The sequence below is a fragment of the Eubalaena glacialis genome, chromosome X, assembly GCF_028564815.1.
Source record: "Eubalaena glacialis isolate mEubGla1 chromosome X, mEubGla1.1.hap2.+ XY, whole genome shotgun sequence".
Taxonomy (NCBI): domain Eukaryota; kingdom Metazoa; phylum Chordata; class Mammalia; order Artiodactyla; family Balaenidae; genus Eubalaena; species Eubalaena glacialis.
In genome coordinates this window covers 109,996,874-110,021,693 of record NC_083736.1, presented here as the reverse complement: position 1 = coordinate 110,021,693, position 24,820 = coordinate 109,996,874, and the positions used below count along the sequence as shown (strand labels likewise).

Below are 24,820 nucleotides of genomic sequence, written 5' to 3'. Positions count from 1 at the left end.
CTCCATATCAACTGAATCAGAATCTCAAGGGCCGGGACCAAGGGGCATCTCTAGTTTTTAAGCCCTACAAGTGATCCCAATGTGCAGCCAGGATTGAGAAACAGCTCTAGTCACACTATGTTATTTTTGGATAAAGATATAGAAGCTCAAAGAGATGAAGTGACTTGCCCAAGGTCATGCTGCCAGTAAGTGGTATCTCATATCCAACTCTTCTGACTGCCCATCCAATGTTCTTTCCACCATGCTCTTTTGTCTCTTCTTCTGGAACTTAGAGTTTCACTGAACATTAAAGGTAGGCAGTTTACAGCTGAGGGAGAAGGGAGAGAGTCGCTTCATTAAGAATTGGGGGGCGGGGCAACTTCTGAGTGCTCAACTCAATTGTGGGTTCTTCAGGACATAGCTGCTGCCTAGCCTTATTGATGGTGGGGCAGTCAAATGACCTTGTTTTGCTAAAGGCAGTGCCTAATACTGTAGTGTATGTCAGTCCCTCTTAGAGGAAGTCACTTGCTCATGACTCAGTTTCACCCATGACAGAACACATTCATTGCTAAGTGTTCTCACTTTCAGGAATTAATCACATTAAAGCAAAGGACAGTGGAGGGTAGATCTTAATATTTGAGCAGGGGCGGGTGTTAGGGTGAGGAGTCACAGGTCCCACTTAAGAACCAGTAAAAGCTATAAACTTCCCCAGAAAAATACACATACAGAAATCTTGCATGTAATTTTTGGGGATTCACAGACACCCCCTGACCCCAAGTTCATCCATTGGAACCAGATTAAGATCTCCTGGACTAGATGATTTTGAAGCTCTATTTTAGTGTTGCTCAAAATGTAGTCTGGGGACCATAGGAATCAGAATTACTTGGGGTTCCTGTTAAAAAAATAAAAACAGATTCCTAGGACTGCCAAAGATCTACTGTTTCAGAATCTCTGGGGAATGAGGTTGAGGATTCAATATGTTATTAAAAATCCCCAGATAATTCTTTTGGAAACTAATATTTGAGAATCAGTGCTTTATCCCAACTTGAGATTTTTATAGTTTTTGAATGCTTTCGTTTGTTGAATATTTTAGGTTTCATCCGTCCAATTGTCAACTATACCAAATAGTATGTTTAGTATGAATTCTAATTAAAGAATATTTACATGTGTATAGGCAGAGGAAAAACAACCTGAAGGATGGACAGATAGATAAGTGTCTCTCTGTGTAGTAGGAATATGGATGATCTTTGTTTTTTTCCCTTTGTCCTTCTATTTTATTTCTCTCTTCCTCATTTTCTTTCTTTCTATATTTAAATAAGACTCTTCCTCTTTCTGAGTTCAGTTTCCCCATCTGAAAAACAGGGTGTTGTAACTAGGTGAACTTCAAGGCCAAGCCCTGCTCTGGCGTTCAGTGACTCTGTATCACCCTCTAGCTCCCTTGTCCTTTTTTTTTTTTTTTGAAAGGTTTCTCTTTTAAATTTATTTATTTATTTATTTATGGCTGTGTTGGGTCTTCGTTTCTGTACGAGGGCCTTCTCTAGTTGTGGCAGGCGGGGGCCACTCTTCGTTTCTGTGCGAGGGCTTCCTCTAGTTGCGGCAGGGCAGGCGGGGGCCACTCTTCATCGCGGTGCGCGGGCCTCTCACTATCACGGCCTCTCCCGTTGCGGAGCACAGGCTCCAGACGCGCAGGCTCAGTAATTGTGGCTCACGGGCCCAGTTTGCTCTGCGGCATGTGGGATCTTCCCAGACCAGGGCTCGAACCCGTGTCCCCTGCATTGGCAGGCAGACTCTCAACCGCCGCGCCACCAGGGAAGCCCCCCTTGTCCTTTTAATGACATGAACTGCATGGGCAACAGTGTTTGGAGAATAATCATGTATTATTTTTGTAGGTATTACGTTGCGATGCCTAGCAACCATTTTTACTCCAGCAAAAGTATTCTCTCCTTCCTCAAGGAGTCGGAACTGAAATAATCTCTACTATCTATCCCCCCCCCAAAAAAAAGTTCGTTTCTCTTTAGCCTTAGAAACGGCCGTCCGCGCCTATCTCCTAGGAGCGTAAGAATGAGTGTGAACCAAAAAGCCAGGGCGTGGTCACCCCGCCCACCGGGCCCTGCATCACCACCCCTCTGGCCGCTTTCAAACGCGGTGATTGGGTGAAGGCAAGAAAGAGTCCCGCCCCTGGTCTTATGACCAGCGCTGAAGCGCCGAGTCCTGGGTTTTGCAGCGTTGTGGTCGGTGGTCAGCGGCGCTCTTGCCCCGGTTCCGCGAGGCTTTTCTCTGCTGTCGCTGCAGTTGTCGCCGCAGCAGCCTGCTCTGCGGGATCATGGTGTGCTTCCGCCTCGCCCCGGTTACGGGCTCCGGGCTCCTTCTGCTCTGCCTCGTCCTGGGTGAGTTGTCGGGCCCTCCTGCTTAGTCCCTGAGCCTGGGCCCGGGGCGCCCAGTTCAGAGGCCACAACCTGAAAGACTGGTCCGGGGAGATGGGGTTGAGAAGCTGAACGACTAACACTGGGCCTCGGCGCTTGGCCCGAGGTGACGAGCGATGCCCTAGAGAAAGCCCGACCGAGGGATGGCAGGGGAGAAGGGTCCATAACGGGGCAAGTAAGGGGGGGTGGACGCCGAGGGAGTAGGTAGGGAAGAGAGAGGAGTGGAGCGCATCGGGTTAGAAAGAGTAACTTGGGGGAGATACTAAGGAGTGATGAGCATAGGATGGCGGTACGTGCAGAATCTGGGGTGGCATAGACATTTAGAGTCCTGGTCCTAGTATCAGGCAAGAGTTTTGAAGATGGTGGAAAACTGTGGTGTGGGAGAGAAAACTGAGGGAAGAGACTGCCTGCGTGGAGAAAAGCTTGGGGTAAGTGGGGGGAACAGATACGAGTAGATTCTGAGGGGCAGTGAGAGGCTTGGGTGGCGAGGGGTAGGAATTTGACGCTGTGAAGGAAGGGTGATTAAAGAGGTGAAGAATGATGATGGATTGGAGTTTGGTACTTGGAGTTTTGATGGGGAAGGGATCTAAGGTGGCTGGGGCAGTTTCCAGGGGAGAAAACTTGGACCCAGCCTCTGGAGACTAAAAGGGATGAGTAGGAACTTTGGTGGGGAGTGAATATCTGACTTGGAGGTGCTGAGGACATCGTGGGTTTTTTTTTCTTTTTTCTTCTTCTTTTTTTTTTTTTTTTTAACCAGTTTTGTTACTTCCTCCCAGCTAGACCCTGACAAAAAAGTCCCCAGATGTTGAGGTTTTAGAGGGGTGGTATATCTGAGTCTTGTATACTGCCTCTTTGCCTTCAGAAGCTCCATTTCTTCTTCCCTCTCACACAACTGGCCTATTACCTCGTTTTCGGAGGAGGAGGGTAGGTAATTTCCTAAGGATTGGGTTGTTACCAGGTCCTAAGAATGACTGGCTGAATGTTGGCTGATGGTGCTATGTGCACCCCACCCCCAAGCATTGGGTCCCTGAGGCCTTTTAATGCCTGAAAGGTGAACTTTGACCAGAATACCTCTTCCTGAACTGATAAATCCTGCGCTTGTTGCTACCACTGACTCTTGCTGTTTGTGACCTCATAAAAGAGAAGGAACAGATCCAGATGGGAGTAGAGAGAAAGTAGATATATTAGGGGCCTGAGAAGGCAGTGAGAGGTGCACATTTTGTAATTCACATTTCAGTAGAATAAAATCAACACCCTGGAATGGTGGATTCTCAATCAGGGGACATTCGGCAATATCTGGAGACATTTTTGGTTATCGCAATTGGGGATTGCTTTTGGCATCTAGTGGTAAGAGGCCAGGGGTGCTTCTAAACATCCCACAATGCACAGGACAGCACTCCCCCACCCCCGACAAAGGATTATCCACCTCAAAACGTCAGTAGTGCCAAAAGATGAGAAATCTCGCTCCAGAGCCATGGCGTTGGAAGGGGTCTTGACGATCTAATCTAGTGATTCTCAAGGATCTTTCTGGGGGGGGGGGTTCTGTCAGATCAAAACTATTTCTAGAATAATATTAAGACATTTGTCTTTTTCACTTTCATCCTCTCATCAGTACAGTGGAGTTTTCCAGAGGCTATAGAATGAATGTGTGATGACATCACCACTCTCATGGGTCTGATGTGTTTTATTCACTTCTTAGTTTTAATTTCTAGTACAGCAAATACCAATAGATGTAACTCACATAAACCAAAGCTCTTTGAGGTCTTCAGTGGATAAAGTAAAGGGGTCCTGATGCCAAAAGAGAGTCCAGCTGTGCACACAGTGCAGGAAACTCTTCTGTAGCCCTTCTTGAAAGTGGGCCACAGAGGCTTTGCTCAAACACAGTTCGAAGCCTTAACTCCCCTGTGAAGTACTCACTGAGGGCCAAGCGACCCTAAGAGAGGATTGTTTACAACGAAAAGCACCTTATGAGTGACTAGAACACATCTGACCAAGGCATCTGGTAATCAGTAGTTCACTGCCAATTGGATCTGCACGAACAACACTGTTATTGTTTAGAGAAAGTGAAAAAAATAATCATTGTCTTGTTGGCTTTCATGTCATTAAATTTTTTTTTTAATGAAAGCTTTTTTTTGTTTTGTTTTTACAAAAGCAGTGCTTGCTCATTGCAGAAAATAAACAGGCAAAAAGAAGCGCATAAAAGAACCCATCAGCTCATCTGCTCGTTTGCCATTTATTGATTGGGACTACTAACTAGATTCATTCTCTTGGAAGATTTCCAAGATTGATTCCCTCCACTTTCAAGTTCAGAACAGGGTTTGGAGAAGTAAAAGTTAGTAATGTAGGTAGGTCAGATGTTTCAAAGGTACCAGAATGAAATGGAAACTCCCTTTTCTCTACAGCTGCTTTTGCTCCCAGCTATTGGTTCAATGTGGAGCTCAAACTCCTTCCATGTGTTTTTTTTTTTCCTTAAGAATTTAGCAATTCTTCAGTTGCTTGGTGGGTTTTGCATGTTACTTTTATATATCAAAATGGATACCAAGAATAGTTTTTTGAAAAGTCAATAAATATTTGTAAAGTACCTGCTATGAATTTCATGCTGTTCCTGACTACTGCAGAGGGTACCAACGAAGGGAGGATCTGTTCCTGAATTTATGGTCTCATTAGCTTCCAGCTGGGCCGTTTTCACTTTGTAACTTTATAACACTATCCCAGCTGCAGCAGGTAGCTTTTAAAAATAGTTGCTCTAGAGTAAATATAGAAAAGAATTCTCAGAGCCTATGTATTGGTCTTTTTCACCCAGATTAAGCTATGCTGGTATTTATTTGAATGAATTATAACTGACTAGAGAACTTTATGAAGAAAAGCTGTATAGAGGCATTACAAAGAGAGTAGTGGATGAAAAACTTTTCCTAGCATCACTGCTTATGTTCCCTTTGTGACATAGATTTCAGATTTCTGTGGTTATTGATTCCTGTAACTAGTCTGACATCTGGTTTTTATAGGGTTGAGGCTTTTCTGGGTGGGAAAAAACCTGATATAAGTGTCCTGAGTGTGTACTTCACTGGTCGGAGTCCCGCCTTTCCACAGTTGTTTAAGGAATGACTTTTGTGTACCAGCCACTAGGTGAAAGGGATAGATAGAGCAATGGAGAAGACAGATCAGGTTCCTGCTCTCACGGAGCTTACATTTTAGTGGGGGAAGACAGCCCAACAGGTAAATAATAGAATTTCAGTGATAAGCACTGTGAAGAAAATGAGGCAGGTAATGAGGAAGAAGAGCAGACGATAGGCAGTGGGTGGTGGGGTTGACCCTTCTTGACATTTTGTGGTCAGAAGGCCTTCATTGTTGGGTGACATTTGAGCAGAGACCTGAGTGTTGGAAGGAGGCCAGCCAGGTGACTTATTTGGAGGAATAGGAGTAAATCTTGTCTTTCCCAAACTCTTAGGTTATTAGGCTAGCCTATTTCCCACTCTTTTTTCCCCCCAGTAATAGTCAAGTCTCCCCTGTGGTCTTAGTCTCTGAGAGTGGAGACTGTCTTCTGTACTGTTACTTCCCATTGCCTCCCTAGCACAGGGCCAGGTGGCACATGGTTACCTCTCAGTAAATTTTTGTTGAGGGTCTTCATTGGTGGGCACTGGGGATATAACGGTGAACTAGACCAACTCGGTCTCCTTTTTCTTCTGTGAACCTTAAATTAGGTCTTGCAAGATATTTTGTGTGTGTTTTCCATTGGAGAACTTCAAGATCAGTGCTAAGCAGTACAGATAGCAACTTATTAAACTATAATCCCATACAATAATGCTAGTATCTTACCTGTACCCCTTCACATACACCTACATAGTAGTGGAGGTTCACCTGGGGAGCTAGGAAGTCCTAGGTGAAAAGGAGAATAAGGTTTCCACAAAGAACCAATCTCTCTCTTTTGGAGGTGATCAAAAAGCAAGAAAGTAAGCATTGAGATTTTTCTGTAGCCTTACCACTGATAACTTTGATTTCAAGATTCTGCTGAAATTATTCTAGCTTTAATAAAGATACTTGAAAGGACAGGCTTATTATTCATCCATTAGTCGTTGGTTATCACACCTGATAGGATTTCTAGATATTCACATATTCCCCATGAGTGCAGCTTTCTTCCCCTATATCATCGAGTGGAATTTGTGATCAAGGATTATTTCACAGCATTATAGCTGACTTCAGTGCTCCATGGTGCAGGAAGACTGCTCTTCCTCCTATAGTGACAAAAGCATTCCAATCATAATTTCAGATTAAAATGATCAGAGATCCCATCAGATCCAAAAGTGTACTTTATAAGTACTTGTTGGTACCCTGCTGTGCATTGCAAAAGAATTCTGGAGGTCTGCCAAACAGCACTCAGCAATAAGCCCTTTCCATTAGTTGAATGGTGTTGAGTCTTATTTCCTTACCCACTCTCTGACCTTAAAAAAAATTATTTCATAGCTTAAAATCTATTATTACTTTTATTTTTTAAGAGATTTACCAGAAATCCAGAGTATCAGAAACCGAAGCGGTAATTGTACTTATATTAGGAATTGAGGAACAGTCAATTTGACTTAACAGACCTATGAGTTGAAAAGAAAGTAAATAGATATTGTTGCCTATGTCCTGATTTTTTTTTTTTTGGCTTGTTTTGTTTTTTGTTTTTAAGACCCTTTGCTCAACCTCATTCTGAATTGATGAGTTCGAGGACAAGCGTCCATAACTAAGTATGATGAAAGTAGACATACCTAAAATTTGGGAAGGATCCCTTTAGGTGCTGTGTTTACTAGAAGGGAAACTTTTAAGCTGGAATCTCTAACTTGCTTGGCAAAGTTCTTTTAGCTCTGAAGGGCTTTCATGCTTTCGAAGAATGTATTGGAGAAGTACACACTACAATTCTTAGCAAGGTTAACTTGCCCAGAGTCTCACAGCTAGTAAATTGGACTGCCTGATTTGAATTCTAGCTCTTCAATGCTAGTGATGGGACTCTTAATCGTCCCATTATATTGCCTCTTAGATCATTGTTTGTTTTTTATTGGTTTTGTTTTACCACTAGTATTATGTTCCCACCCCACCCCCATATTGTTTACAAATGTATATTTTTCAACTACACTTTGGGTCAAATAGACTTATAAAAACCTAGCCACTTTTTGCAGCGTGCCATGCTTGGAGAACAGAGTTTGTTCTGAGTTCTAAAAGAACCTATAAATGATCTCTTTGGAAACAAGATTAAGAGGATATTTGAATTTGAGAAAGTTGATTTTGCCTTTCAAGAGAATAAACTGTCAGCTCCATAATTACACACTCTAGGATATATTCAGCTGTGGTTTTTTAATGTCATAAAGCCTTTTAGACAAAAATGGTTTGGCTATTCGAAAATCAAACACTTCAATAAGGATGAAAATGGCTTGCTGAAGATTTTTTTACCAAAGTGTAAATGTTTCAACTATAAACTTAATTTCTGGGAAAAGGATTATTCCTAGCTTGAAATTCATGTCAAAATTTATTGCAAAAAATGGACATGGGGGTTGAGGGAGTATCCAGAAGCCTGATAGGTTGGGTTCATGATTTGGAAGAGCTAAAGGCTCTTCCTGTAATTAGATTAAGCTGTGTTCTGGGTCATTATTGCATGGTATTTTCACCTTGATCTAATCAATCAGTATTTATTGAGAATCTAATATGTATTCAGCACTACTAGGAATGATAGGAGATAGAGGGAAGTAATAAACATGGTCTCCCCCACCATGACACTTGTGATGGATGACATTCATATAAAAGACACACTCCTAGGGGCTGTGGCATAGATAAGATCATCTGTTTAAGGGAGCATATTGAAATTCAAATGAGTGGCAGAGACCTTATCAAAAGGGAATCTTGAATCTACCCATGTATATCATTCATTCATGGACTTTGTTACTTTTTTATTAGTTAACAAATTACTTGCTGTATACTATAATTTACCATGGCACATCAGTTTGTTGCGAAGTAACAGTTGAAAACTGTTGTTTTGGAGCTTATGACAGTAGGGGAGACAGGATTTACAGGCATAAAATAAATGAATAATTCATGATAGTGTAAAATACACTCAAGTGTGGGGCTAGGCACTATGACTGCTCCTTGAGGGCTTTTGTAGTCAAGGAAATCTTTATGGAGAAAATGGCTGCTGAAAAGTGGACAGCATATCAGTCTGGGTTCTTAATTGTAAGCAACAGAAATAAAATCTCATTGTTCTTTTTTTAAGCAGAAAAGGAATTTATTAAAAAGATATTGGGACATGTGCATACCCTTTGACCCTGCAATTTCATTCCTAGACACATACCTAATAGACACACATACTCCTGTGTTCACCTGTGTTCACCGATGTGTCCATTTGTAATAGAACCAAACTGGAAACTATCCAAATGCCCATCAGCAGTAGCATAGACAAGCAGTGAAAGAAGGCTATACACAGAGAGAAATGACAGACTGCAGTTACACACAACAGCATGGGTGAATCTCACAGACATAATATTGAGTGAAAGAAGCCAGATACAAAAGAGAGCATAGTGAATGATTTCATTTACATCAAGTTGAAAAACAGGCAAAAGTAAACTGTACTGTTAGAAGACAGGATGGCGGCCGCCCTTGGGAGGGAAATCATAACTGGAAGGGGGAACAGGGGGACTTTGAAGAGTACTTGGAATGTTCCTGACACAATGTTTCCTGACACAAGCGGGTTCAGTTTGTGAAAATTCTTTGAGCTGTATACTTTGTGCACTTTAAATCCCTTCCGAATGTATGCTGTGTACTTTTCTGTATGTAACACATCAGTAAATTTTTACTTTATAAAAAAATGTTCATTAGGTAACTCAGAATTACTGGAGCTCTTGACTATATACCCCAAAGCCTAGTTCAGTACCCCAACTCATGCCACTGAACTGCACTGCCATCGCCAAGCATTAACCTGTGGCTTGCACTGCTGGCCACTGCCACTAGCTGTTCTGGCCTTGTTGCCTGGGACCCTGATCCTGCTGTAGCTACTTCCATCTGAGTGTGATAGTTCCCTTCTTGGCCACATTTCACCGCCCTCTTATTCAGAATCTGGGGTGGATGCCTTTGCTGGATGGAGCCTAGTATAAAGTAAGTGCCATCCTTACCACAAGGGAGTCTGGGAAAGCAAATATCTAACATTTTCAGCTGTTGTAGTGGGTGGGGATATTTGCCAGAAATTGTAACAAAAAGGCAGGGTGGCGGGTGTTTCAGATTTTGGGACAGCGAGAAAGAGTGAAATCCCTCCTGAGGTGAACAAGTAGATTTCAAATGTTAGGAGCAGTAGAAGCCTGGGAGGTTGACTAGAGCATGGCGAATGGGTCCAGGGGAACAAGTTCAGGCAAATTAAAGGGTGTGTTCTGGGAACATGGCTTGAGAGAAGTTGAAGGAATAGGGTGGGACAAGATTAAAGATTACTTTGAAAGTCAGGCAGAGGAATGTAAATTTAATGTGGGAATTTTGGAGCCAGTAAAAGGTTTTGATCAAGGAAGTATCCTGAGAGAAGAGGTATTTAATTTTATTTTTTAATTTTTAAAAAATTTTTATTTTATTTATTTTTGGCCGTGTTGGGTCTTCGTTGCTATGCGTGGGCTTTCTCTAGTTGCGGTTCGTTATGGTGCGCAGGCTTCTCATTGCAGTGGCCTCTCTTGTTGTGGAGCACAGGCTGCAGGCACGCAGGTCTCAGTAGTTGTGGCTCGCGGGCTCTAGAGCGCAGGCTCAGTAGTTGTGGCGCATGGGTTTAGTTGCTCTGCGGCATGTGGGATCTTCCCGGACCAGGGCTCGAACCCCTGTCCCCTGCATTGGCAGGTGGATTCTTAACCACTGTGCCACCAAGGAAGCCCCAGGAAGAGGTATTTAAGGACCATTAATCTGACAGCAGTTCTAGGGGTAGCTAGGAGGTATCTGTAGTAAGTTAGGGGTGTGGTGGTGGAGTTGGAATAGAAATAAAAGGCAAAGGATTGGATTTCAGAGGGAATTTGAAGGGGAAAAAATCAATAGGACTTAACGAAGAGAATGAAGTAGAAGCTAATTCCCAAAACCTTTTGAGCCTGAGTGTCGGTACAAGGTCCTGCCTTTCCTTTCAAGCCAGTGAGGCTGAGAAGGCGCGCTCCATTTGGAGGAAGTCGAAGAGTAGATTTTCATTGTGGAATTGTTGAGTTTGAGGTGATAGGCATTGAGTAAAAGTGGCCCCTGTGCAGTTGGAGATGTAGACCGGGATGCCAAGGAAGCCCTGTGAAGGCATAGCTCTCACAGCGAGAAGGGCTATGAAGGCATGAGAACAGAATGTTTTGGACCCTCGGGGCATTTCTCAGTTCTCATTTATGGGTTGGCAGGTAGGCTGTTTTGATATTAATGTAGTGGCAAATGTGAACCACAACCTGTGCCTTCTACTCCATAGGGCGGAGTTCTCCACCCCAGCACATGTTGATACTAATCATTGTTTTACACTGTTTTGTCTGTTACTCTAATATCTTTGGAAAGAAAATGATTAATACATGCCAGGCTTTTCTTGGTTGTTTCTGATAGTTTTGAATGCTTTGAATATTCACAGAGAATATGTTAAAATGAGGGACTTTAAACAAGACCAAGAGAGACTGTATGGAAAGCAGGCCTCCAGGTGATTAGAAGAATTCTAAGCTGCAGTTCTCAACACCACTGCAGGGTAGCCTTGGATCAATGATGCCAGCTCCATTCCAGATTGTTCTGAGAAAAGAAAGCCTGTAAAACCTACTTGGGCCTCACAAAGTCTTATTGGAGCCTTAGCCGATACATTTAGGCATTGTCAGCAACCACAAGCTTTAGCATATCAGATTCAGGCTTGGCGAGGCAGCCCGGTCTCCAGAGCATGCAGAGCATGACGAGAGCTTTGTGTACAGCTTGAAGGCTGTTGCTGAGGCATGCCTTCTTGGTATTCCTCTTAGGACTTTATTCTCTGTAGTCTAGAGCGTGTCCCCACTTGTAGGTGACGCAGGTGTGCTCAGGTATCATTCAAGGCTATGCAGCTGTCTTAACAGGAAACAGCTCACCCCTTGGGTATATGCGTGAGACAGTGAAGAAAATCCTTAGATGATGGCCCATCATTTCTGCTGCTGCTGAGTTTGCTGGCATATCATATTTTGAGTCCTTGGGCTCTTCAATGTAATAGGTAATGTCCCCATGTTTAACCTAGTGTAGAAGATCAGAGTCAAGTTAGCTGAAAAGTCCCAAGGCTTTTCTGTCCCTGAAAGGTTTCTCTGCTAAAAGAGAGGTAGCAGGTTGAGAATGTAGGAAGGAACTTTAAGTCCATGTCAAAAGATTTTTTTAAAAATAAATTTATTTATTTATTTATTTATTAGTTTTGGCTGTGTTGAGTCTTCGTTGCTGCGCGCGGGCTTTCTCTAGTTGCGGCAAGAGGGGGCTACTCTTCGTTGTGGTGCACGGGCTTCTCATTGCGGTGGCTTCTCTTGTTGCGGAGCACGGGCTCTAGGCACACGGGCTCAGTAGTTGTGGCTCGCGGGCTCTAGAGCACAGGCTCAGTAGTTGTGGCGCACGGGCTTAGTTGCTCTGCGGCATGTGGGATCTTCCTGGACCAGGGCTCAAACCCGTGTCCCCTGCATTGGCAGGTGGATTTCTGAACCACTGCGCCACCAGGGAAGTCCCATGTCAAAAGATTAATTAGGCTTTCTAATCAATTGGATTTTATTATGAAACAAAAATGATGAATGCTGCATTTATAAAAATTAACCTTTTGCTTATGGATCTAACAACCTTTGCAGTACTGTTGGTCATGTGGTACACATGCTTAGCCCTGGCCCACATCATCATTTTTTCACATTGGAATAAAATAGTTTGCCAAGACTTTTAAGTGTCATAGGTCACATAGCTTGTGACAGGATTTAAAGCAGCAAGACCACAGAAATCAGATCTATCATTATTTATGTAGAGAAAGTTCCACCAGCTGGTTTGAGAAAAACAGGAGTTTAACACCCTTCCCACGCTTCCCCTTCACCTCATTTACCTTAAAAAACAAAAGTCCTAACAGGTAAACTATAATTGCCTAAAACAAAACTAGCAAGGCACAGAGTGTGGAAACGATTATTAGGAGGTAAAAGGCAAATGTCACCAGTCTGTGCCATTACCTAAGCATCCTATGTTGAGTAAACTTTTGGGGGAAGGGGTATTGCTAACTTTATCAACAGGATTTCGATCAAAAGATAATCGCCAAGTTACCATATATATTAAAAATACTTTGTTTCATTTTAGAGCTGGTTGAACTTAAGTGCTGGATAGAGCTTGTTTTTATTTTATGTATGTTTTTGTAGTCCAATTTAAAAATTTTACTCTTTTTAATAAATCTAGGAGCTGTCTCGTCTTATGCATTGGAACTTAATTTGACAGATTCAGAAAACGCCACTTGCCTTTATGCAAAATGGCAGATGAATTTCACAATACACTATGAGACCACAGACAAACATAATGTAAGTATTTTTATTTTTCTTTGAGTTTTATAGTAGGAATTTACTTCTATTCTTTTTTTATCCTTTGTATTCATTTATACAAATAAGATTTCATAGTTAACTGACTTAACGTGTAAATTCTGTGGAGCTATTTTAGCATGTACACTTGAAGGTATTCTATTTAGTGTTGGAATGAATTTTTTTATTTTATTTATTTATTTAGGAATGAATATTTTAACTCATCGTTCTTCAGAGGTTTTTTGGAGTTAGTTAAGGGCAGATAATCTGAAGACTGTATGGTGTTTCAGGTCTAACTACTTCTATAATGTTTGTAACATGTACTAACATCAAAGCTTGTCCTTTTTTAATAGCTTGCTATTAAAGTCTCCTTTGGGGGTGTGGGGTATCCTCTCAATCCTTTTTGCCTTCTTATTTCTTTTGGTTAAGGTCCTGCCTGCTTACAATCTGATTTTTTTTAAAAATCAACTTAATAACGGAAGTTCAGGCCGGTTTTCCTTTTCCTTTTAGACTTGCATGGATTTGTCCAGAGGGACTGGTGTGTAGCTGAAGAATATGAGACTGGTCAGCACAGACGGGCCAGGCTGGCCACGGGGGCGTGAAGTCAACTGCAGTGGCACCCCGTTCGGAAATGCTTGTGCTCATTGCTGCCTGTTTGGGCCTAACTCCCAGATTTCTTTTTCTTTTAGAAAACTGTAACCATTTCAGACCTTGGTGCTGCAAAGTACAGTGGAAGCTCTTGTGGGGATGACCAGAATGGTCCCAAAATTGCAGTGCAGTTTGGATCTGGTTTTTCCTGGATTGTGAATTTTACAGAAGAGGAGACGTCTTCTTATTCAATCGACAGCATCTCATTTTCCTACGACACTAATGATAGCACAACATTTCCTGATGCGAAAGAAAAAGGTAACCTTAAGAATTGGATTGTGTTGTGTTCTTTTGCTCTTTATTAATAATAAAAAAATGTAAATAATTTAAAAGCCATCCATATGCAAGTCTGTCTTCCTGTTTGGAATGGAAACATCATGTCTTTGTATTCCCTTGCATGGCGTAGTGTTTGACACAGTAAGGATATTTGCTGTCATTGCTTGGTGCTTTACTATGTACCATGTATCAATAGTGTCCTAAGTGTGTTGCCAGCAGCATCTCACTTAATCTTTAACAGCAACCCTGGGAAGTAGATGTTATCTCAATTTTACAGGTAAAGGGAATGAGGCTTGATGAGATTAGATGTCTTTCCCAAAGGTCACACAAGCTAATAAGTGCGTGAGCTGGTGTTTGAACCAAAGTGTGTTGAGCTTACAGAGTGCATGCACTTAACTACTATTATTTATTTCATTCAATAGTGGGCACTCAACAAGTGTTGAATGAATGAGAAAATCCTTTACTAATAGCTGTTTTAAATGTGTACAAGTTTAGTAACCTGAGACCAGCAGAAATACTTCATCTTCAAATCTTTTTACCATTTAGGTAGGATTTTGACTGAAAAGTAAAAAAGGTAAGGAAAAAAAGTTAAAATAAACAAAACGTAAGATGACTGAAATCAACATTTGCTGCTATTTTGAGAGAATTTTAGGTCAAAATGAACTTGGGAAGGCTTTGGGAATTAGGCCATTGTTGTGACTACTAGAACTGAAATGTGTGTTAAAATATTTTGAAGGCATGGATAATGGAGATTTCAATCTTGTTAGGGATATAATTCTCTCCTTTCTCCCCCCTCCACTGAGATTGGGATATTAACACGGTGTTTGTAGTAGCTTAGCATTTCTCACAGAGAGTATTTCATCCTGACCCCAGAAGCACAGGTAGATGGGCTTTAGTTTCCTGGACTTGGGGATGAGTGATTCATTTGGATTTATGGGATATCAAAAGATCATATTTTAAAGATCCAGAAGTGAATGAGCTCATGTAAAACTTGGGAGGTATCACTAACTGAGACTTGGAAATTAAATCCTAGTTTTCTTTTTACTGATGTCTTCGTTTGAGAGGATAACTAAAGCAAGTTTATTATTGGATATCTTGGTATTTAGCTTTCTGCCATATATTGTCTTTCAGAACTAGTATTAGGATTTGTCCCTAAGTTTCACCGAGCTTAAAAACTAGTTGGAGAGACAAAGTGAAGTTGTTTACCCAAGTTATATGGATAAATTGGAAAGCATTGAGATCCTTGTGAATTTGTTATTGTTTGCGTTTTGGGCATGGAGGGTTCATAAATCTTTTCTGACAATGTGAGGAAAGCTCTAGACCCTCTCAAAGTACAGAGTAAACTTTGCATATGGTACATCGTCCCTGAGCCCATCAGTGGATGCCTGTGGACAAGAGGTCCTGATGAGGAGCAGAGGTCAGCGTGCATCGAAGGAGTGAGAAAGCTTGGTGTAGAGAAGGAGGACCTGAGCTGAAACTCGGCCTAATGGTAGATTTTGAATAAGTGGAGAATTTTGAGCAGAATATTTCCAGCAGGGGGAAGCATAGTATGCACAGCAGTAATTGGAGAGCTGCCTGATTAAAATAGAGGCTGTGTGTGTAGTAGAAGGAAAATCAATTTGGCTAGGTGCAGTGAGTCTAAATTATAGGGGGCCTTGGAAGCCAAGGAAAGGCATTTATAGCTTGATGGGGTAGGCACCGGGGAACCATTTTAGGTTTTTAAGCAGGAGAATGATGTAACAAAAGCAGAGACAGTAGTTTATAAAGAATGTTCTGCAGGATTAATTGGAAGTGAGAAGACTACAGGCAGAGATGCCAGTTTAAGAGGCTGTTATAGGAATCAAGTGATGATGTAATGAGTAGCCAGACCAAGGGGGGTGGCAGTAAAAGCAGATGGGGTTTGATCTGACAGATTTGATGGAAAAACTGTGGGCTCTGAAAGGTTAATGCCAGTCTCACCCCCCTTTTATTTATTTTTATTTTTTTATTTTTTGGCCGTGCCGTGCAGCTTGTGGGATCTTAGTTCCCTGACCAGGGATTGAACCCGTGCCCTCGGCAGTGAAAGTGTGGAGTCGTAACCACTGGACCACCAGGGAATTCCCTTATCCCTTTTATTTTAAACAAGGGAAGATGCAATTTTTATTGCTAGCTTCTGTGTAATATTTGAAACTATTTGAGATTTTAAATGGCTTCCTTAAATAGACTGTTGATGATGGGTTTTTTTCTTTTTTTAAATAAATTTATTTATTTATTTATTATTTATTTTTGGCTGCATTGGGTCTTTGTTACTGCGTGCGGATTTCTCTAGTTGCGGCGAGCGGGGGCTACTCTTCATTGCGGTGCGCAGGCTTCTCATTGCGGTGGCGGAGCGCGGGCTTTAGGCGTGCGGGCTTCAGTGGTTATGGCACGCGGGCTCTAGAGCGCAGGCTCAGTAGTTGTGGCGCACGGGCTTAGTTGCTCCGCGGCATGTGGGATCTTCCTGGACCAGGGATAGAGCCCATGTCCCCTGCATTGGCAGGTGGATTCTTAACCACTGCACCACTAGGGAAGCTCCACGTGTTTGTATTTGACTAATATATATGTCAATATATGTTCATAAACAATACATCATTTTAAAAATGACATAGTTTTATTTTTATTTTTTATTTTTTTAAATGTATTTATTTTTTGTTTATTTATTTTTGGCTGCGTTGGGTCTTCATTGCTGTGCACGGGCTTTCCCTAGTTGCGGCGAGCAGGGGGCTACTCCCCGTTGTGGTGCGCGGGCTCCTCATGGAGGTGGCCCCCCTTGTTGCAGAGCACGGGCTCCAGGCGCGCGGGCTCCAGAGCACAGGCTCGGCAGTTGTGGCGCACGGGCCTAGTTGCCCCGCGGCATGTGGGATCCTCCCGGACCAGGGATCGAACCCGTGTCCCCTGCATTGGCAGGTGGATTCTTAACCACTGCGCCACGAGGGAAGCCCTAAAAATGACATAGTTTTATAGTGTAACTCCAGTATGTCTACAGCTTGTTTTTGCACTCGTTTGTTTTTGAGGTCTATCTACCACCAGCTAGTTCATACATCTATTCACTGATGCTAACAGTGAGAAACAGTTTTGGAGAAAAATGTTCTAGTTCATTGGTTTAAAAAATTTTTTTCCTTTGGCCGTTAGGGGGTGCCAAGGCAGCATAAGTCCTGCCTTGCTATGTGATGGAGAGGCACAGAAGACAGCCTATATTAAGGGCCTTGAATACCTTCCTTCCTTGCTTCTCCAAAAGAAGCTAAGCCATTTGGGTGGATAAGTGTGATCATAGTCTTTTGAAGTTTCACCATATAAGCATTATAATGACTCTGCACAGAAAGGTGGTAACTTATTGCTTTCATATTCTGAAATTTTCCTGAAATGGAATAGTCTTTAAATCCTATCCAGGAAGAGGTTTCAAAAACTCATTTTAGTTACTATAACTTACTTTGGGATAGTAGCACAAAAATAATCCTTGATTATTCCATCTCTCTTCTTTGTTTCGTCACTAAGTCCTGTTGATTCTACCTTAGCTATGTGTCTTCAGTTTGGCCTCTTTACTCTCTTCTTACTGCACCTCACTATCTTGGTTTAGGCAACTCCTCCTCGCCTTTCCTCTTAACCAGCTCGTTGGCCTTCTAACTAGTTTCCCTCTTAAATGACTTTCCTTAAAAGTTTTCTGCTCTGCCTAACCTCTACAGTTTTGCTGTGTTCCTTAAAATAAATGATACATTTGTTATTCCCAGCTTTAAAAACTGAAGCTGACCTTCTATTGCTAACAAAATAAAGCCCAACCTGTCCTGAGATCATAGAAGATGCTTCAAAGTGTGACCACCTGCAACTTATCTTTCCTTCCTAATCCCCATCACGTCTTTCCTCTTACTCCTTGTGTTTCAGCCACAGTGAATTTGTCAGTTCCGGAACAGGCCTTGTCTTTTGTCACTTCAGGAATGGGGCGGGGCAGGCAGACAGAAGAGATGAAAGTCTAATGTATATTTATATGATCACTTTCCTCCTACCTTCTTGGAAATAGCTATTGTTAATCTTCTTTTACAGGAGTTTTTACTGTTTCTGACCGTTTGGCATTCAAAGTTCCATTGAATGACATCTTTAGATGCAATAGTTTATTAACCTTAGGAAAGAATGATGTTGTCCAGCACTATTGGGATGTTCACGTACAAGCTTTTGTCCAAAATGGCACAGTGAGCACAAAAGGTGAGCACTTAAAATATATATATTTCTATACTTGGGTCCTAACTTAAGATTAGAGTATACCAGGTAGCTTTAGTTGAAGTCGTTATCTTAAAGCATTTATATGTTAAGATTTACACCTTACACTGCACTGTAAAGTTTTTATAAATAACAGCAATTCTTATTCCCGTGGAACTTGCACTTTTAAGTTTCTGATGTACATGTTGTGGAATGGTCTTTTAATAAAATGTGCTACCTGTAGTGTTTTCAGTGGCTAAAACCTAATCTTTGTTTGAACAAATCCTCAGATAGCATTTGATCCTCAGCTCTTCAGCTTTTGAAGATCCAAGACAAAAGCTGAGAAATGGGATTTCTGTGTTCTAATCTTGACTTTTATAAATCGATTTTGTAACTTTTATATGACTTTATTGGAAAAACAATAATTTCTCGTGCACCAGTTCTGGAAAACTACCAACACTTCCTAAGAAGGGGTTGAAATAAAAGGTTCATTTGTATTTAAATCCTTCAATGATTTTTAAACTTTTTTCAGTCAAAAACCGTATTTTTCCTTATAGTGGTTATATGTGGAAAAGAAGAGGGCAGGCCTAGGTAGGGGAAAACTGTTTTCAAACTTAAACCTCTGATTTTCACCTCAGAGGCAGATGAAGTTTTGGGGGAACAAAGGGACTTAAGGGACTCATCATGAAAAGATGAGTGTGTGGCCACGCGTGAGTAGATAACGCATTTGTATGTGTCTGGAGCCTGTCTGCCGTGTCATAGCTCTTAAGATTGTCTGCAAATGAGGCAGCAGTTTGAGGACCTCTGCCTCATTTAGGTTAAAATAATACTATCAAGATATTCTCTACCCTAAACATAACCCTTTTGGACTTTTATTGTGAGAAATATTTTGCTCTTCCCTGGCCTTATGAATTAAAACATTTATTTTGTCCTTTGTTTGTTTCAGAGTTTTTGTGTGATAAAGATAAAACTTCAACCACAGTGGTGCCCATCGTTCCCACCACTGTGCCATCTCCTACTACAACACCCTCTCCAAAGGAAAAGCCAGAGGTTGGATCCTATTCAGTTGTAAATAGCAATGGGACGTGTCTTCTGGCTACCATGGGGCTGCAGCTGAACGTTACTCATGATAAGGTATAGTTGCCTGTTTTTATTGATACATTCTTTCTGTATCTCCTTTCAAATGTAGTGGGTCCAGCCTTCACCCCAAGAGTAGTGTTATTAGAATGATGCAGTTTTAAATAGAGATTTGTGTTGACTTGTAGAGTTTTGATTAATTTGAGTTGTTATAACCATGAAGAGTTAATGTCACTGTCAAGGTGTTGTATTGGCCAGCAGGAAACCTAGTAGTTTAAAGGACTCTTTGGGGTGTAGATTCTTTTTGCCATCAGTAGATCAGAATACGAGCAGTTGATCTTTATTTCAGTTAGTTTAAAATATAACTCCTTCACACTTTTACCTGAACCACACTGTAGGTGTGGAACAGTGCAGCTGTTTCTCCAGCTATTTGATGACTTGAATGGTATAGGTAGATAGGTAGGTATAGATAGGGGTGCACGATGGCACTTCTGGTTGTAGTGCTCCACTGGGGCTACCGAGGGCGTGCCAGCAAACCAGTCCCATTTTCAGAGTCCTGGGACTTTAAACAAGCTAGACAGATGGCTCTTGTGCTCCATTAAAAAATGTGTTTTCATTTGGCTCATTATTTGAGGAAGCTTTCCTCTTGTCTTCCTTTTTTTTTTTTTTTTTAAGTCTTCTGAGACATAGCTTGAGGACCTGGGCCAGCTTTGAAAGTAAGGTATCATACACTTAAGTATCCATATGTAGGAGACAAAAGGATTTTTTTGTTCTCCATGAACTTGGTCTTATTAGAGTATAAGGTTTTGCTGTAGATTTTTATGGTTCATCTGTACCTCTCCCCTCTTCTTCCCCTGAAGGTTGCTTCGGTTATTAACATCAATCCCAACACAACCAACTTCACTGGCAGCTGCCATCCTCAAACTGCTCTACTTAGGCTGAGCAGCAGCAGCATCAAGTATCTGGACTTTGTCTTTGCTGTGGTGAGTAACAGGTTCATCAAAAATTAGGGGAGCACAGCTGAAAGTCTAAAAAGGGGTGTGTGTGTGTGTCTCTGTGTGTGTGTGTGTGTCTCTGTGTGTGTGTGTGTGTGTCTCTGTGTGTGTGTGTGTATTTGTTGAGAGGGATAATTACCTCTATTTTCCATTTCAACACTACTTAATTATAAAGTGTAGTCCATTGATCCCTGTTAATCCCTCAGGGTCACTTCGATGTTCTGTGGGCTGGACTCAAACTCTGCTATTCTGTTTTTATATAGACCTTAGGGTAGGAGTAAGAATTAACCCATATTAAAAAAAAAGTCTAATCTATCCATATAGATATGTTATAATAAAGTCTATTTATAAAAGACAAAGTAAGTTCCATAATATTTTTCTCTATTATTGGTTAGAAAATTCTCATGTTTGTCTGTTATAATATTTTAGGCTTTTTCAAGGCTATACTATTTGTAATAGTATCAGTAATAATGATAGCTAACACTTATTGAGTACTCACTATGTACAAGGCTCTGTGCAAGTGCTTTACGTGTAGGATAGTTTATAATGGCAGCATTCAGGTTTTTGTTGTTCATGATCATATCAAGGGCTGAACCCTAAGCAGAAGTTTCCATGCATGTTCTGCTTCTAGGTAGCATAAATTGATCATTGGGGACCTTTATTTCCACCTTCTCAGAAGCAGTTGTTATCCCCATAATTTTTCGAAGGGTGTGTGTGTGTATATGTATGTACACATGTTACAGCAAATTGGAATGGGGAAGAGGGGCTATCAATGAGGGAAAATGTTGAACCACCAAAGTTATTGTATAAGGGGCTAAAAACCAGTTCTGCTTTTAAATCAGATTACTCTTATCTAGGGATGGGGAAATAGTCTCAACATCTGACATATGAAAAGTTAGGTATGTCTTTGTTTCGTGTCTGAACTTGGTATTTTGAGTCTAAAGCCTCTTTTCTCTATGGAATATATGCCGAGTAATTGAGGATTATATTTTAGAAAGGTTTATAAAAATCTTCCCTTTTCCAGCATTCAAATAATTACTCCGTTGTAGTACATATATGACCAGTGAACTACTATTAAGAATGTCTAGTTAAGCTTGTCATCTTCAGTGTGGTAAGAGCAGACTTCCCAAGTTACCTCATAGAGATTATATTATAGTCAATAAGAATGAAGAAAGTAATATTTTAGATTCACTCCCTTTTGAGTGATTGAGCTTGATCTTTCTAGCTGAGGTAAGATCCTAAAAGGAACATGGTTTCTTCTGACTCTCATGGGGAAACATGTAATATTTAATGATTACAATATTTAATTGCCCAGCAGACTATTCTAAAATGTAATTCAAAATAGTGACATTTTAACCATGCTATAGGCACTTTGAAAAATCAAGAAACATCTGCAGTGTCACCAGAGTTCAGTGGGGCCCATCTCACCTTCAATCCTATCATGACACTTGCTTCTAAGGATAATTTATTGAATTCGGTGTATGTGCAGGATGTTATGGTGGGATACAAAGAGGAAGGCCTGTATTCTTCAGATGCCCATGGATTAGTGGTAAAGATAGCAACGTACTAATAATTACTGTTTTTATGGAAGGCCTTGAATGTCATGCTGGCTTTTGGAATTGATTCTTTGGGCAAGTAGAGTGCTGTGGGATGAGTGCTAGACCAGAGGAAGATACAAAGTGCTATAAGAGTGTAGAAGAATGAGCCATTAATTCTAGCTAGAGGAGAGTCAGGAGGGTTTCACAGAAGAGATGGCATTTAAGCTGGACCTTCAAGGATGGGTCAGATTTGTACACATGGGGGAGGATAGGGGGAGTAAGTGAAAAAGTACAAGCTACCCCTGGATAAAGGAACACAATCAAGACCAGGTGGAGAATGAGACATGTAGCATGTTTAGTGAAAGATAAGTTTGGAAGAGTAGTTGGAACTAATTGTGGAGAGCCTTGAATGCCAAGCCAAGGAGAGATGCGATAAGGTTGTCAGGTCCTCTTTATGCTTCCTCCTGAAATTCTCTTAGTCTGCCCCCTGGTTTTCATTCCCTACTGATTCAGGCCTGCATTACCTCTTACCTGGATGTTTCAGACAGCCTCCTAACTAGTCCCATCTCTTCCTCCCCTCCCCCAATGTACTTCAGCATCAGCTTGATCTTCCTGAAGCTCACCTCTTCCTCAGAAACCTGCAGTGGTTCTGTTTTGCCGACAAGAAAACATCTAAATTCCATGCCAGGGTAGTTCAAGCCTCCCCTCCCTGCCATGCAATGTAACCTGCATATCCAGCTTTATGATTCCTTCTTTCCCTTTTTATGAATCTCATGCTTCCCTTACCCTGTTCCCTGTGCACATCCCGTGTGGTAGGAGAGCGTATGAGTAACCAGTACCCAGGCTCTGCAGCCAGACCTCTGGTGTCAAACCCCAGCTCACTGACTACTGTGTAGCCTTGTGGAAGTTACTCAACACCCTCCATAATTCAGTTACAAAATGGGGTGTTGTAATTCTTCCGTTCCGTGAAGCCTCACATGTAAAGTTTTAAGAACAGCGCTTGTCGCTTCGTAAGTTCTCAGATGCTAGTGTGCTTGTGATTATGCTCATTTTCTGAGTACCTTTACTCACGCGGTTGCCTTCTCGAATACTCGTTTCTGCTTGTTTCCTAATTGAATCCTACCCAATTCAAATGGCCCATCCCTAAGCTTGTGTTACCTTTGCTCCTCCCTTAGTTGGAAGTAACTTCTCGCCTTTTAATTTTCATAACCTATCACTTTTTTGTAATATGGTTATTTATTTATATCTATCTTCTCTTACCTGGCAGATTGCAAACGCGGTGGGGGCAGGATCCGTATCTGGTCCATTTTGCTGGCTCCCTGGAACACTTAGATATGTTACCTTGTACATACTAAAAGCACTGAAATAATTAGAATGACTGGCTAATCAGATGAGTGCTTCAGAAAGAAAATAGCAGCGAAGGAAAGGTTAGAGCTGGAGAGGCTGAAAGGCAGGGAGCCCCGTTAAGAGGCTGTTGTGATCCAGGCTAGAGGTGGTGAGGGCTCAGAAAGTGACAGAAGGAATGGAATGGAGGGAGTGAATTGCTGAGTGTCTAAGAACCCTATGAGCACACCTCTGGTCCATAAGTTGGAAACAAAATGAAGAGGGAAGGGGTTTCTGGCACATTTTGAGTCCCTTTACTTAGTTGCAGTTTATTCTACTGGTCCAGGTCTAATCCGTGGTTTTATCTTCTGGGTAATAGTATTAGATTACTTTCTTTCTGTAGACATTAACTGTACCTGTAGACAGTTGTGATGCATTGATTAACTGGAAGCTCTTTTTCACACAGAAAAATGAAAACCGATTCTATCTAAAGGAGGTGAATGTCAGCATGTATTTGGTTAACGGCTCTGGTAAGCAAAACATTGGCCTCGGGGAAAAGAGTATGGGTTACACTGAAAGAATAGAAACCGTGATTATCTTGTTACCAAATAGTGCCTTATTTAATGGACCAGAAGATTCTATGTCAAAATTGTACTTTGACCATAACTTAAAATCAGTAACTTAGAACTAGAGTGTTCTACCTTTTGCAGTATCCCATATTTTCAAAGCATGGTAGACAATAGTTAAGAATGTGACTGACTTTTAGACTGTAGAAACATCTATAGAAAGATACGGAACCTAGTGATCTTAAGAATGGCTTTTTGTGGGCAGACCCTGTACCCTAAGCCCCCATATTTCACAGAAAAATCCTGAGGACTGTCCCATTTTTTTTGTTGTTGTTGTTGATGGGATAAGAAGTTACTAACATGTTTTTTTTTTCCCTTAAAGTTTTTAGCATTGCAAATAACAATCTCAGCTACTGGGATGCCCCCCTGGGAAGTTCTTATATGTGCAACAAAGAGCAGACTGTTTCAGTGTCTGGAGCATTTCAGATAAATACCTTTGATCTAAGGGTTCAGCCTTTCAATGTGATGGAAGGAAAGTATTCTACAGGTAAGAATCAAGCAAGTTTTATTAATAATTTATGTTCTTAGGTTGACTGCTGGGTGGCTTTTCCTTTGAGTCATGGGAATTTAAGCACTGAAATAGAGGAATATGAATTCACCTCTCGACTCTGTTGTAGAGTTCTCATAGCCTTGGGCAAGTTGTGTAACTATATTTAGCTCATCATTTTGCTCAAATTAGATTTGTTTTGTGATCTCAAAACCATTTGCAACAAAGTTCTTAAAGCTAAAACTGATAGGAGCTTTAAGTGAGCTTTACTTAAGGTGTAGACATTTCTCCATGGGTTGTAGTTTGTGGGAAGGGTGGCACTTGGGAGCAGCAGTTTTTGAGCATCTTGCCTCTGCCTTCTTGGGGCCATCTTCTTGCTGGAAACATTTTCATACCAGAATTAAAGCAGTTAGGTCTCATTTTGTTAAGACAAAAGATTGCAGTAGGAAAGCCTCAGATATCATGACCTATGTTTTGGCCAGCCAGAAAGATCTGGAGAGTTTTACAGAAAGATCTGGAGAGTTTTAAAAGCATGTGCCAGTGTGAATGAGGCTTTTTGAAGGTCTACTTAGGGCTAATGGTGGTATTTATCAGATTTTTAGTGAAAGCTTTGTGAAGGGCTTATTACAGTGTGTTTATATGAATATGAAAGATGCATTTGGCATTACAAGATTAAAATTTGCTTGAAGAGGAAAAAGTACATAAAATTCCTTAATTGGCTCATCCTTTAAAACCAATTATTTAAAATTGACGGT

General features: G+C 41.3%; 1 protein-coding gene across 2 annotated transcripts in view; it reads left to right on the top strand.

Moving 5' to 3' along the window:
- The first annotated feature begins 2,187 nt into the window (after positions 1–2,187).
- LAMP2 (lysosomal associated membrane protein 2) overlaps positions 2,188–24,820 on the top strand; it is a 36,611-nt gene continuing 13,978 nt past the window's right edge. For both annotated transcript variants that reach the window (XM_061177952.1, XM_061177953.1), the window contains exons 1-8: positions 2,188–2,366; positions 12,771–12,889; positions 13,576–13,792; positions 17,867–18,025; positions 18,966–19,153; positions 19,957–20,079; positions 23,419–23,482; positions 23,901–24,065. In XM_061177952.1, coding sequence (XP_061033935.1) covers positions 2,303–2,366; positions 12,771–12,889; positions 13,576–13,792; positions 17,867–18,025; positions 18,966–19,153; positions 19,957–20,079; positions 23,419–23,482; positions 23,901–24,065 — 1,099 coding nt within the window. In that variant the 5' untranslated portion in view covers positions 2,188–2,302. The remainder of the gene's footprint in view (positions 2,367–12,770; positions 12,890–13,575; positions 13,793–17,866; positions 18,026–18,965; positions 19,154–19,956; positions 20,080–23,418; positions 23,483–23,900; positions 24,066–24,820) is intronic.